This window comes from Micromys minutus, assembly GCF_963924665.1.
Source record: "Micromys minutus genome assembly, chromosome: 10".
Taxonomy (NCBI): Eukaryota; Metazoa; Chordata; class Mammalia; order Rodentia; family Muridae; genus Micromys; species Micromys minutus.
In genome coordinates this window covers 65,770,584-65,782,528 of record NC_137979.1, presented here as the reverse complement: position 1 = coordinate 65,782,528, position 11,945 = coordinate 65,770,584, and the positions used below count along the sequence as shown (strand labels likewise).

The 11,945-nt window shown below is 55.0% G+C and overlaps 3 protein-coding genes across 3 annotated transcripts; 2 read left to right on the top strand and 1 right to left on the bottom strand.

Annotated features, from left to right (window-relative positions):
• Window positions 1-1,726: 1,726 nt before the first annotated feature.
• On the top strand, window positions 1,727-3,898 carry LOC308426448 (carbonyl reductase [NADPH] 2). Its single transcript, XM_080924208.1, has 8 exons — window positions 1,727-1,869; window positions 2,268-2,365; window positions 2,473-2,627; window positions 2,714-2,756; window positions 2,845-2,944; window positions 3,043-3,107; window positions 3,346-3,463; window positions 3,556-3,898. Exons 1-8 carry the CDS (start codon window positions 1,818-1,820, stop codon window positions 3,657-3,659), a joined length of 735 nt encoding a protein of 244 aa, XP_080780334.1. The 5' UTR covers window positions 1,727-1,817; the 3' UTR covers window positions 3,660-3,898.
• A 2,334-nt stretch (window positions 3,899-6,232) lies between these two features.
• Window positions 6,233-8,092, top strand: DCXR (dicarbonyl and L-xylulose reductase). The gene is made up of 8 exons (XM_080924209.1): window positions 6,233-6,334; window positions 6,417-6,514; window positions 6,980-7,134; window positions 7,220-7,262; window positions 7,334-7,433; window positions 7,510-7,574; window positions 7,667-7,784; window positions 7,892-8,092. Exons 1-8 carry the CDS (start codon window positions 6,283-6,285, stop codon window positions 7,993-7,995), a joined length of 735 nt encoding a protein of 244 aa, XP_080780335.1. The 5' UTR covers window positions 6,233-6,282; the 3' UTR covers window positions 7,996-8,092.
• Window positions 8,093-9,582: 1,490 nt separating this feature from the next.
• On the bottom strand, window positions 9,583-11,634 carry RAC3 (Rac family small GTPase 3). The gene is made up of 6 exons (XM_080923069.1): window positions 11,537-11,634; window positions 10,903-10,974; window positions 10,573-10,690; window positions 10,401-10,463; window positions 9,903-10,062; window positions 9,583-9,760 (listed from the first exon to the last, which is right to left on the bottom strand). Exons 1-6 carry the CDS (start codon window positions 11,569-11,571, stop codon window positions 9,630-9,632), a joined length of 579 nt encoding a protein of 192 aa, XP_080779195.1. The 5' UTR covers window positions 11,572-11,634; the 3' UTR covers window positions 9,583-9,629.
• Between the last annotated feature and the right edge of the window lie 311 nt (window positions 11,635-11,945).

Genomic DNA, 11,945 nt, shown 5'->3' with positions numbered 1-11,945 from the left:
GGAAACAGCTCAGCAATGAAATGTTTGCTGTGCAACCACAAAGGCTGCCACCCATGTCTGCTTCTCCCTTGGGGTTGTCAGACTTGCTGCCAGGCTGGACTGGAGGCAGGGAAGCTTAGCAGGACGTGGGCGGGTTCAACACAGGATCTTGGTCTGTGATGAGTTCTGGGTGAAGAACACACCAGGCAACAACTTTGGAGAACTAGTTCCATTTACTAGGGAAAAAGGGAATACTTATCCCCCTGGGGAGGTGGCCAGGGTCTCTGGGGCAAGGTTTGTGTGGCCGTATGACATTGGCCAGGATAGGAGTGTTGGAAGATGTTTTTTCTGCATACTCAGGAGGCTTGTAGAGGTGTGTGTGCATATGTGTGTGTGTGCACATGCGTGTGTATGCTCCCATGTGAGTGTGTATGTGTGTGTTTGTGTGTGTATGTGTGTGTGTGTGTGTGTGTGTGTGCTCCCATGAGAGTGTGTGTGTGTACATCTTGTAAGGTCAAACAAGGAATGAAGCCTTATTAGGGTTGATGGAGTGCAGTAGACTCTGTGGCTCCAGGCTGGCAGTGGGGAGGGAGCCAACTCCTTTGGTCCTCATCTGAGATACTCAGGGTTGAGGTTCTCTTTGGCCCTTCCTCCATAATCCTGAACCATTGTGGTTCCACAGAGAACCTTAATACTGACCCCAAGAACCCACATTCATCTGTAACCCCAGCTTTCCTATGGAAAAATGGAAATCAGAAACAGGCAAAGCCTTGGCTATCAAGCCTGGTCTACCCAGTGCTGAGTGTCACCAAAAACATGTCTGTCCTCTTTCTGAGGGCTACTCAGTCTCAGTGTGGGCAGGGCAGCAGGTGGGAAGTCTGAGCACACTTTCTCCTCGGATGTCCTGAGGATGCTCTGTGTATCCAGACCTCCTGCCTCATGCCCTGCCATGATTCCCTTGGGAAGAAGTGTTCCTTTCATGACCCCTGTTACACAAGATCAGGAAGGGCTTGGCACTGCCTCAGACAATTTCCTAGACACAGAATCAAAATGGATATTTAACCCTCTGACTGTTTTGCAAAACTTCCCCCAAGGGTCCACCCATCTGCTCTGAGAAGGGGGGGTTGTACCTCAGAGGCTCCGGGTGGAGGTCACCTGGGAGAAGCAGGTAGAGAGTTGCAGACTGGAATGCTGGGGGAGGGTGTTGCGTGGGAAAAGACTTGTCTTAAGCATTCTAAACAACCTGCCTAAGCTAGCTTAGGAATCAGATACCATTCTTGTTCACTGGGTGTCTGCCCTTATCCAGGAACACAGCCAAACCAGGGTGCTGGATTAGCCAATGTTCAGTGTATGGTCACTTCTACATGCATGCACACAGCTGTCCTGGCCCTTCAGTCAGGCCGAAGCACCCCCACCTGACTGGAAAATGCAGCTCCTCGTCCTTTAAAGCCCTTACCGGCTAATGCTTCTGTGCAAAGAGGGCAAACCGGAGAACCAAAACCCCTATTCTCCTAGGTTAGGAGTGTGGCCCCAGTGCTACAAGGTTTGCCTTGCGTGCGATGAGGGCTCAAGACTTGGCAGCGGCTCAAAGAAAACACAGATCTCGTTCCCAGATCTCCTTCACAGCTCCACGGTTGTCAGCCCGACTCGAAGCTTCTTCAAGCCCTAGCAAGCAGCTGGATGCCATATTTGAGGAGTGAGACTCTACCCTTGGAGGAAATAGGTCATGCCACCCTGGCCAGGCCAGTGAGCTCCTAGCCCCACCCCTGCCCCGCCTGCCTGCCCAGACATAAAAACTGAGCCCATCTCTTGCTGCAGAAGAAGCTGGTGTCAGCAGCATGAAGCTGAATTTCAGTGGCCTGAGGGCCCTGGTGACAGGGGCAGGGAAAGGTGAGTGTGAGCAGGGAAATGGGGTGAGTGTGAGCAGGGAAATGGGGTGAGTGTGCACTGAGAAGACAGCACTGAGGAAAGGGGACAAAGTCAACACTGAGTAGGGGTCCAAGGTGACCTTGTCACAGCTCAGCCCTTCAAAACCTGACTCCCAATGACTAGGACTAAACTGCTTTTGTCACCTGGCTGGACACCTACCAGGACAGAAGGACAACCCCACCTGGCATCACAGTACCCCTGGTGGAGGAATTTGGGTTGGCTGCAGGATAGATTCCAGCTGGGCAGATAGATAGGCACCAGAGGCAGCCTTCCCTGGGGCTCTTCAGGAGCCAGCCTCTAGGGTCTTTACTTCCACCTGGGACATAGGGTCCTCGTCCCACCATTCTCCCTCTCCACAGGGATTGGGCGTGACACTGTGAAGGCCCTGCACGCCTCAGGAGCCAAAGTGGTGGCCGTGACTCGGACCAACTCAGACCTGGTCAGCCTTGCCAAAGAAGTAAGGCACACAGCCCTGCCTCACCTGGGGCTGCACCCCACCCTTAGGGATACATCGGAAGGTGGCTGGAACAGCTCCTCAGGCTACTGAACAATGTCCCCCCACAGTGTCCCGGGATAGAGCCCGTGTGCGTGGATCTGGGTGACTGGGAGGCCACAGAGAAGGCGCTGGGTGGTGTCGGCCCTGTGGACTTGCTGGTGAACAACGCAGCCCTGGTTATAATGCAGCCTTTCCTAGAAGTTACTAAGGAAGCTTTTGACAGGTGGGCACTCGTGGAGTGTGAGCAGGCCAGGGAGGGTGCTGAAGATGAAGGTGTGGGAGGCTAAGGATTTGTTCTTTTCCTGCCAGATCCTTCAACGTAAACCTTCGCGCTGTGTTTCAGGTGTCCCAGGTGAGCTGAGAGCAGGGCTGTGGCCCATTCACAACAATGGAGAGGGCGGGGTAGGGCAGGATGACTTACCGTCGACCCTTTTTTCCAGATGGTAGCCAGGGACATGATTAACCGTGGAGTGGCAGGGTCCATTGTCAATGTCTCCAGCATGGTGGCCCATGTCACCTTTCCTAACTTGGTCACCTACAGTGAGTACACCCTCCAAAAACTACGAGAGTCTTAGGTTTTTGGTGAGCCTCACCGAAAGAGTAATTAAAGGTTCCCCAATACTCCCCACTCCCCACAGGTTCCACCAAGGGAGCGATGACAATGCTAACCAAAGCCATGGCCATGGAACTGGGGCCACACAAGGTAGGCACAGGGGGCAGGGCCACATCTCAGGGACAAATGATGGGCACCTGGGGCAGGGCTGGGGGTTGAGGGTGAGGATGGGTGAGACCTGAGGACTATACAAAGCTCTGAGCAATGGGCTCAGGGTTCATCTGGACAGAGCAAGTTAGTTCATCAGGTTTGTCCTGGGACGAGTCCCGAGTTGTGCAGGTCAGGCGAGTTCCTTGGCTGTGTCACCAGCTGTGGCTTCTGACCTCAGATCAGAGTAAACTCCGTGAACCCCACTGTGGTGCTGACTGACATGGGCAAGAAAGTCTCTGCAGACCCTGACTTTGCCAGGAAGCTCAAGGAGCGCCACCCACAGAGGAAGTTCGCAGGTCAGCTGGGGACTGGGACGGTGGGTGAGGGAAATACTGTTGCTTTCCAGCAGCCAAGCAACAAGAGCCTTGACTGGTCTGTTGTCCTGCAGAGGTTGAGGACGTCGTCAACAGCATCCTCTTCCTGCTCAGCGACAACACTGCCTCTACTACTGGCTCTGGCATCCTGGTGGACTGTGGCTACCTGGCTTCCTAGTCTGCCCAGATACTGGACCTCTGAGTGGCCTTCCAGGCCCCATCCTCAGCCAAAGCTTCTGTTCATCTCGTGACCCCGCCCTCATGCCGCAGCCACGCCCTTCACGCAGCAATTCGCTGCTCTATCCCCATGTTATTGTCTGATCCCATCACCACCCCAGGCTCTGGAGTCCTGTTGTTCTCCTTGCCCGCTTTGTTGGGTTCATTTGTCTAAGTAAAAGGGCCACCGTGTTACCTTAACCATTGCACAGACCTCTTTGGGGGGAAGGGTGGACGGTTGCAAAGCTGGACGCTGAATCAAGTCCCGCGGTGGGCATTTCACCTCAAAGCCTGTTCATCTTCCAATACCTACTGTGTCCTGTGAGCAATGTGATCACAGGACAGTGCTTCTTCTGAAATGCAGGGGTCTGTATTTCCCCTAGCATTCACACCTTTCCATTACTGGACCCAGTGCCCCTTGGTGCTCCGTCCCCGACCTGGCAATCTGGGGAGGTGTTCTGGACTAGGTCACTCTTCCTTTTCTGGGGAGCCCACTGATTTAGACATCAGACTGCCCAAACGGGTTGAAGTTTTCACAGCTAGCTAGCTGGTCTATCACCCTGGCCTGAACTAGCACAATGACCCTGCAACCTAGACTCCTCAGAGAGTCACTGACCCATGGCATCTGGTAGTCTGTTGGTCTGAGTTGGCCAACCATTTGAGCTGAAGTGTATGGGGCAGAGGAGAGGAGGGTGCACTTAGTTAAGACCTTCTAAAGAGAGCACAGGACACAGGTTCTGAGAGTGCTTCTCTTTAGAGAGGAAGGTCCCAGCAGCTTCATGCACCCAGGGCCATAGAACAACGAGTGAGATTTGTACATGTCCTGAAACACGGACCCACTAATGAGTTCTAAGCAGCTGTGTCTAGGTGTTGGACAGACTGGCTCTGTCTCCTGGTTTCTGACAAGGAGTTGGCAGAATTCAAGGTTAGGAGCAGATGACAGTGTGGCCTCACTGTGGTGGTACGTGGGTCAAAACAGGGCTGGAGAGATGGCTCAATGGTTAAGAACACTGACTGCTTTCCCAGAGGTCCTGAGTTCAATTTCCAGCAACCACATGGTGGCTCACAACCACCTGTAATGGGATTGATGCCCTCTTCTGGTGTGTCTGAAGACAGCTACAGTGTATTCACATATATAAAACAAACAAAACAAAAACTGTGGAGGGAACACTTGGTTGCCTAGTCTCTGGCTGCTTTTCTTTCCATGGTTTTTATATAATTACTATTATTTTATATGTCTGGGTTTTGTCTGACTGTATGTCTGTGTACCACCATGTTTATGCCCACGTAGGCCAAGAGAAGGCACGGGTTGCCCTAGAGCAGATGGTTGCGAGCTGACAATTGGGTGCTGGGAATCAAACCCAAGTCCTTTGGAAGAGCACTGGGTGCTTTTAGCCACTGAGCCTCCTGCAGCTGACTTTTAAAATACTTAGCCCATGGACACACCTCTCTAGGCCCAACGCCCCATATCACTCAGAGCCCTGAAATCACTGCTGTTGGCCAGAGTAGGGTCCTCAAAGCAATTGCTTTGGTCTTCCTCAGTAAAAACAAAATATTTTTATAGAGAGACCCAGTGCACCTCTGGACATTAATCTGTAACTGACTGTCTCTATTTTTTAAAGATGTATTTATGTCTTCAGACACACTAGAAGAGGGCATCAGATCTCATTACAGATGGTTGTGAGCCACCATGTGGTTGCTGGGATTTGAACCCAGGACCTCGGGAAGGGCAGTCAGTGCTTTTAACAACTGAGCCATCTCTCCAGCCCTGCAACTGACTCTTAGCTTGGAAAGTGACGTTTGTCTAGCCAGTTCTCATGTACATCTCCAAACCCAATCCAACCTCTTATTGTCTAGTGACCACCCATACAAGCTGAGTGAGGTGACCTTGGGCTTCAGCTTTCCTGGTGCTAATTCGGGGTATTTATTGGTAATAGTGTCTTCTTCAGACTTATCGGGATGTCTGATTTTTTTTTTTTTTTTTTTTTTTTTTTTTGAGACAGGGTATCTCTGTGTCACCTAGCTGATCTGGAACTTGCTATGTAGTCCAAGCTGGCCTTGAATTTAGAGAGATCTGCCTGCCTCCGCCTCCTGAGTGCTGGGATTAAAATGTGTGCCACTACCATTCGGCTTTGTATGTCCATTCCGCCCCCCTAACCCCCGGAGTTGCAACTCGGGGGACTATTGCAACCCACTCCCGGGCCTGGGGAAAGAGCACATAGAGACGTTTTGGATACGTCTCTCAGGTTCTCGAGTATCCACGAAACTCCTGGAATAATTACTCTAGGTTTTAAGTGGAAATCTCAGTAGTACAAACCATGCTGACCAAAGCTCGCTGAGCAGAATCTGCTAAGTATAGTTGGGTCAGTCTGGTGCAGTTTGAGAAGCTGTGGCCCGGGGTCAGGAAAAACCTTGCCTCAGCCACGCCCACCGCCATTCAGCCAATCAGTACCACAGAAGGAGCTTTTATTTTAATATCCTCGCCCCTTTCAAGACACAGCCCATGTGATTGGCTCTCCTAGACACCACCCTCGATTCCGGAACTCCAAGTCCATCTTGCCCTGGCAGGACCAGGCTGGGACACCATGGACCTGGGGCTAGCTGGTCGGCGGGCGCTGGTCACCGGAGCGGGCAAAGGTGAGCGCGGCGGGCGAGGGACGCTGGCTGGGTCGGGCTGGTTTGAAAAGGGGGTACCCGTACTAATCCTCGCTGGCCCCAGGCATCGGGCGCAGCACCGTGCTGGCGTTGCAGGCGGCTGGTGCACAGGTTGTGGCGGTGAGTCGGACTCGAGAGGACCTGGACAACCTGGTTCGGGAGGTAGGCACTGTGTCTAGAGGGGAGGAGGTGGTCGCTGAGTGAGAGGTGATTTGCCCTTTTCAACCCTCACCTGCAGTGTGCTTCTCACTGCAGGCCCCGCTCCTGGCGTTGGGTTTTGGGGTGGGAACCCACGGCCTCCCTTCCTAGGCCTGAGGCTCTGTGCGGCGAGGGTTCATTAGGATATCCTGGCTCCCTGAGTTTGGAAGAAACGGCTGAGAGAGCAGACCTGGGCCCAAGAATGCTGAGCCGAGGATGAGGGTGGGGTAGGGGTGGTGATGAGGTGGGGGTGGGTGCTGTATTTTCCGGATCTAGATTCTCTCTTGGAATTTGCTGCTGCAGCAGGAACTCCTGACCCTTCCGCTGAAAGTTCCTTTCCAGGTCCAACTCTCCCAGACTACCCAGAGGGAAAGAGCGCCACCTTCTTGGGACACGATTGCTCACAGCTTTGCTTTCCCCCATATGCAGTGTCCTGGTGTGGAGCCTGTGTGTGTGGACCTAAGTGACTGGGAGGCCACAGAACAGGCCCTGAGCAGTGTGGGACCGGTGGACCTTCTGGTGAACAATGCCGCTGTGGCTCTGTTGCAGCCCTTCCTGGAGGTCACCAAGGAAGCCTGTGACACGTAAGCCAGCAGGGGCTGGAGGAACCAAATCATCCCCCTTGCAGCCCAAGCCCTGCCCCTGACTAGGCCGTCCATTCACTCCCAGGTCCTTCAGTGTGAATCTTCGGGCCGTCATCCAGGTGTCTCAGGTGAGCTGCCCTCCCTGGCTGGAACTAGCAAGAAGAGTGTTAGCTTTGCCTCATGTCCCTCACAATTTCAGATTGTGGCCAGGGGCATGATAGCCCGGGGAGTTCCAGGGGCCATTGTGAATGTCTCCAGCCAGGCCTCCCAGCGTGCACTGCCCAACCATACTGTCTACTGTGAGTAATTCCAGCCGTTCCCAATCCCTACTCTCTCTCTTAGCCAGCTTGCGCTCCACAACAACCCTCCTCACAGGTTCCACTAAGGGCGCTCTGGACATGTTGACCAAGATGATGGCCCTAGAGCTTGGGCCCCACAAGGTACACAAGGCTGAGACAACTCCTCCAAATCAGTCCTTTTGCCCAGTACCTCCCCATTCCCCATATTATTTACTTTGCTGGCCTCTCTGCAGATACGTGTGAATGCAGTAAACCCCACAGTAGTGATGACACCCATGGGCCGGGCCAACTGGAGTGACCCCCACAAAGCTAAGACTATGCTGGACCGTATCCCACTTGGCAAGTTTGCTGGTAAGTTAGTCAGGAGTCCCGGCGCTGCCTGGGCTGGGGGTTGGTTGCGGTTGGAAGGATGAGGGGAGCCTCCTCCAACTATGCTCTTGGCATCCACCTGTCTGCAGAGGTGGAGAATGTGGTGGACACCATCCTCTTCCTGCTGAGCAACCGAAGTAGCATGACCACTGGTTCCACTTTGCCGGTGGATGGGGGCTTCCTGGCTACCTGAGCCCACACCAAGATTCTGCTCAGCTTTACGCTCAGAACACAGTGCCCTCCATCCCTGCAAATAAAGCTCTCTGCTCAGCCTGGGTGCTGCCTGGCTCCTACACTTTCTGCCTTGCCAGGTGCCTGGCATGGGGTGGAAGGTAGGACCTTCCAGAAGGCTGGATCCTCAAGAGGTTGGTCAATTTGTCTAAAGAAAGCCTGTCCAGATGTTTCTAGGTAGAGCTGCAGAGTTTCGGTAAGCGCCAAACCGACAGCCAAGTGGTTTTGGCATGACTATCGGCTGACCCTGTGCACGTCATGCATGCACACACACCAAACATAGGCAGTAGCTACTCCTCACTCTGCGGGGTTGGAGCCGGAGCTGCTTTCTAACGCTTGAGCGTCCCCACGACTTTCTGTGCTGTTTACAACATGGTGAGAGTCCTGGTGTGTCCAGTTTGCAACATCTCACTTCCGACAGCCTGGTCACTGATGCATCCAACCCTGGTCAGTTTGCTGCGTGCCATGGTGTGGAACTCCCACCACAGCTGACTTACAGACTGTTCATCTGATATCATTTGATGTGGAGTTGGGGGGGGGGACTCCATAATAACATCCCATACATACAATAGCACAAGGTACAGAGGTAGTGACATATATTAATCAGGAAGTGATGCATTTTCTAATTTTGTTCTTAGCACAACTAATTGTAAACTGATAATTATTTAATAAGAGGTGTTTCACTGGCTGGCAAACTTCCTGAAAACAAAAGGAAACAACCCCCTTCCATAAAAAACCCAAACAAGCTTAAAAACCAGCTCTCTCAGTCGGCACGAACCACTTGGGGTCATGTACAGGAGAATGTCCCTGCAGGGCATCCTTTGCCCTCATGGCGATTCCTGGAATCGCCTGGAGCCTCTGAGATAGAGTTCTACTTACCAGACCATAACTTTGGGCCCGGCCCCCTTGGGCTGTCCCCCACCCCCTATCCCATCCTAGCTAGAGATGGGTCAACTTCTTTACAGATTGTTCTGGTCAATGAGAGCTGCTGAAACATTTCCCCAATGCCCACCAGGCCCCAGGTTTGCATACGGAGACCATCCTGTTTCAGCTAAGTGTGCCTACCCCTGTTTGATCTGAAAGACATCCGCTGCTTCACCTAGGGTGTGTTAAGCTCAGAGTTCCTTTGGAAATGTGTAGTCCAAGGCACTGTTGAGGGATGTCAGACTCTTCTGCCCCACTTAGGGGACCGACTGGGGCAAGGGCGAGGGTGGAAGACAGGGCAGACATCAAGACAAAGGAGGTGGTGAATGTTTATTGTATAAAATAAGAAGGGGCCGCCCTTTCCTGGGACAAGATGAACAAAACCACCCCCACCCTTCCCTCCTGGGAAGCCCATCCTGGGGCTTCCCTGGACCCACCCCTGCAACCCTGAGGGAGACCCCGCTCCCTCCTGGCCTCCCATAGGGACCAGGGAAGGCTGGAGCTATATCCCAGAAAAAGGAGGCACAGGGGACAGGACCCCATTATCCCAGCCTTGTTCCCATGCTTCCCTCCCCACCCCCACTTCCCACAGCAGACTCAGGGACATCAGATAGCTCAACAGGAGGGCACACTTGAGCCAGTGCTCCGCAGCCAGGCTGGCCAGACAAGGTTCTAGAACACAGTGCACTTCTTGCCTGGCTTTTTCACTGGAGGCGGGCAGAGCACAGCCCGGATGGCCTCATCGAACACTGTCTTCAGACCTCTCTGGGTCAGGGCTGAGCACTCCAGGTACTTGACAGAACCTAGTAACATGGGGGGAGGGGGGGAGACAGATGGCGAGAAAGGGAGCAGCAGAGGGTTAGTTGTAAATGGTGCTTGGGGGGGCATGAACATAGGAAGAGCAACCTCCTTCAGGCATACCCCCAACCTCTGGGATGTGCTTACCGATCTCTCGGGCCATGGCCAGGCCTTGCGGGTAGGTGATAGGTGCTAGCTTCTTGTCCCTCAGCCGCTCAATCGTATCCTTGTCATCACGGAGGTCCAGCTTGGTGCCCACCAGAAGGATGGGTGTATGTGGGCAGTGGTGCCGCACCTCTGGGTACCACTGTGGGAACAGAGATTCTGACCCCACAGGCCTGAGATCAGGGCTTCCAAATTGGCCCAAAGAAGGCCTCAGCTCCTGAGCTTCCCCCCCCCCCCCCCCCGACACACTTGGCTCTTCACGATTTACAGAGTGAACAGGAGTCTGTTGGGTTGGGCAAGGAACAAAGATACCCATCCAGGGAGGCTTGAGACTACCCACAGATCCTCTGTCAGGGCCCATGGCCAGAGGTGAGGTGTCCTCCCCATACGCTGACACAGCTGGTGTCTCCCTCAGCAGAAAACATCACTGGCAGAGACCCCTGCTCAGCGGGGGTGTGCTTTCTGCTTAGGCCCACCTACCTTGGCACGGACGTTCTCAAAGGAGGCCGGGCTCACCAGAGAGAAACAGATCAGAAAGACATCCTTCAGAGAGAGGGACAGACAGAACTGACCAAAGGATGTCCGCGCAGCCTGTGTCCCCTCCCCATTCAGGAACCACCCCACTCCTAGCTTCGTCCCTCTTGACACCTACAGTTTGAGGATAGGAGAGTGGCCGTAGCCTATCGTAGTCTTCCTGGCCAGCAGTGTCCCACAGCCCCAGGTTGACTGGCTTCCCATCCACCATCACGTTGGCTGAGTAGTTGTCAAAACTGCAAAGTGGAAAGGCTAGGCTGGATAGGGATGCCAGTCTCCTGGAGCCCACACAGAACCCAAACTCTGCTTCTCCAGCACCTCAGCCTCACCACGGAAACCCAGAACCAGGGTCACTTGAACCAGATCTGGAGCCTTGGGGAGGTCCCATGCACGTGTGCTTGGCCTCTAGTAGCCAGCTCCAGCTACCTCCCGATCCCCATGCACTCACACTGTGGGGATATATTCTCCGGGGAAGGCGTTGGTCGTGTAGCTGATCAGCAGGCACGTCTTCCCCACGGCACTGTAGAAAGAGGTTCAGCCCACGTGGACCCATGACCGAGCCTCCGCCCCTTCTTCCCCCACCCCCGGCAAGGACAGCACGCTCCTACAGAGCTAGAGGTTAGTTAGGGTGACTGGGGTGGGGCGGGCAGGTCGTAGCTCGGTAGATCTGCAGCCACCTGGGGCTAGGCTAGCCTCCGAGGAAGCACAGTAGTGGGCGCGGCTGCAAAACCCAGGATAGGGCGAGTCGCAACGCACAGGGGCGTCAGAGCTCCAGCACCTTGGGTGGCTGGCGCGAGGGTGGAGCCGCCCAGGAATCAGCACAGGTGAGGCCCGGCCCCACCCACTGCGAGCACCGGGCAGAGGCCGGGCAGCATCAGGTGTGCCGGGGCTGGAAGAAGGTGGACAGCTTCAGCTTGACCCCACCCCATCAGCTCCTGGACGCACGCGGCCGAGCTGTGGTGGGGGGCGCGGCGGAGCTGCCTCGCCAGGACCCCACGAGTCTGTCTGCCCCGCCCCGCCGAGCCGCACCCCGTAGCCGCCTACCAGCCCCTCCGCCCCTGCGGCTCGGGACAGGCACTCACCCATCGCCAACCACCACGCACTTGATGGCCTGCATGGGCGCGGGGCCGGGCGGCGGCGGGCGCGGCCGCGAGCCGAGCTGCGGAGAAATGCCCGGCGCCGCAGCGGCCGCGGACCCGAACGCCGAGCGAGCGGCCGGAGACAGCCGAGCACCGCCGAGCGCCGGGTGCGAAGACAGCCGAGTGCGTGCAGGCGGGGCGGGGCAAGGGGCGAGCTGCAGCGGGGGCGGAGCCCCAGCCAGTCCTTGGACCCCGAAGGCTCAGGCTGAGGGTCCACACCCAGGAATAAGGACGTGGCACGATGTAGTTCAGGTTGACGACGCCACTGAAATGGCTGAACCGGGATGGCCGAGACCGATTCTTCCCAGGGACACCAGCCCATCCTGCGGCTGAGAAACCCTCGTGTCTACGA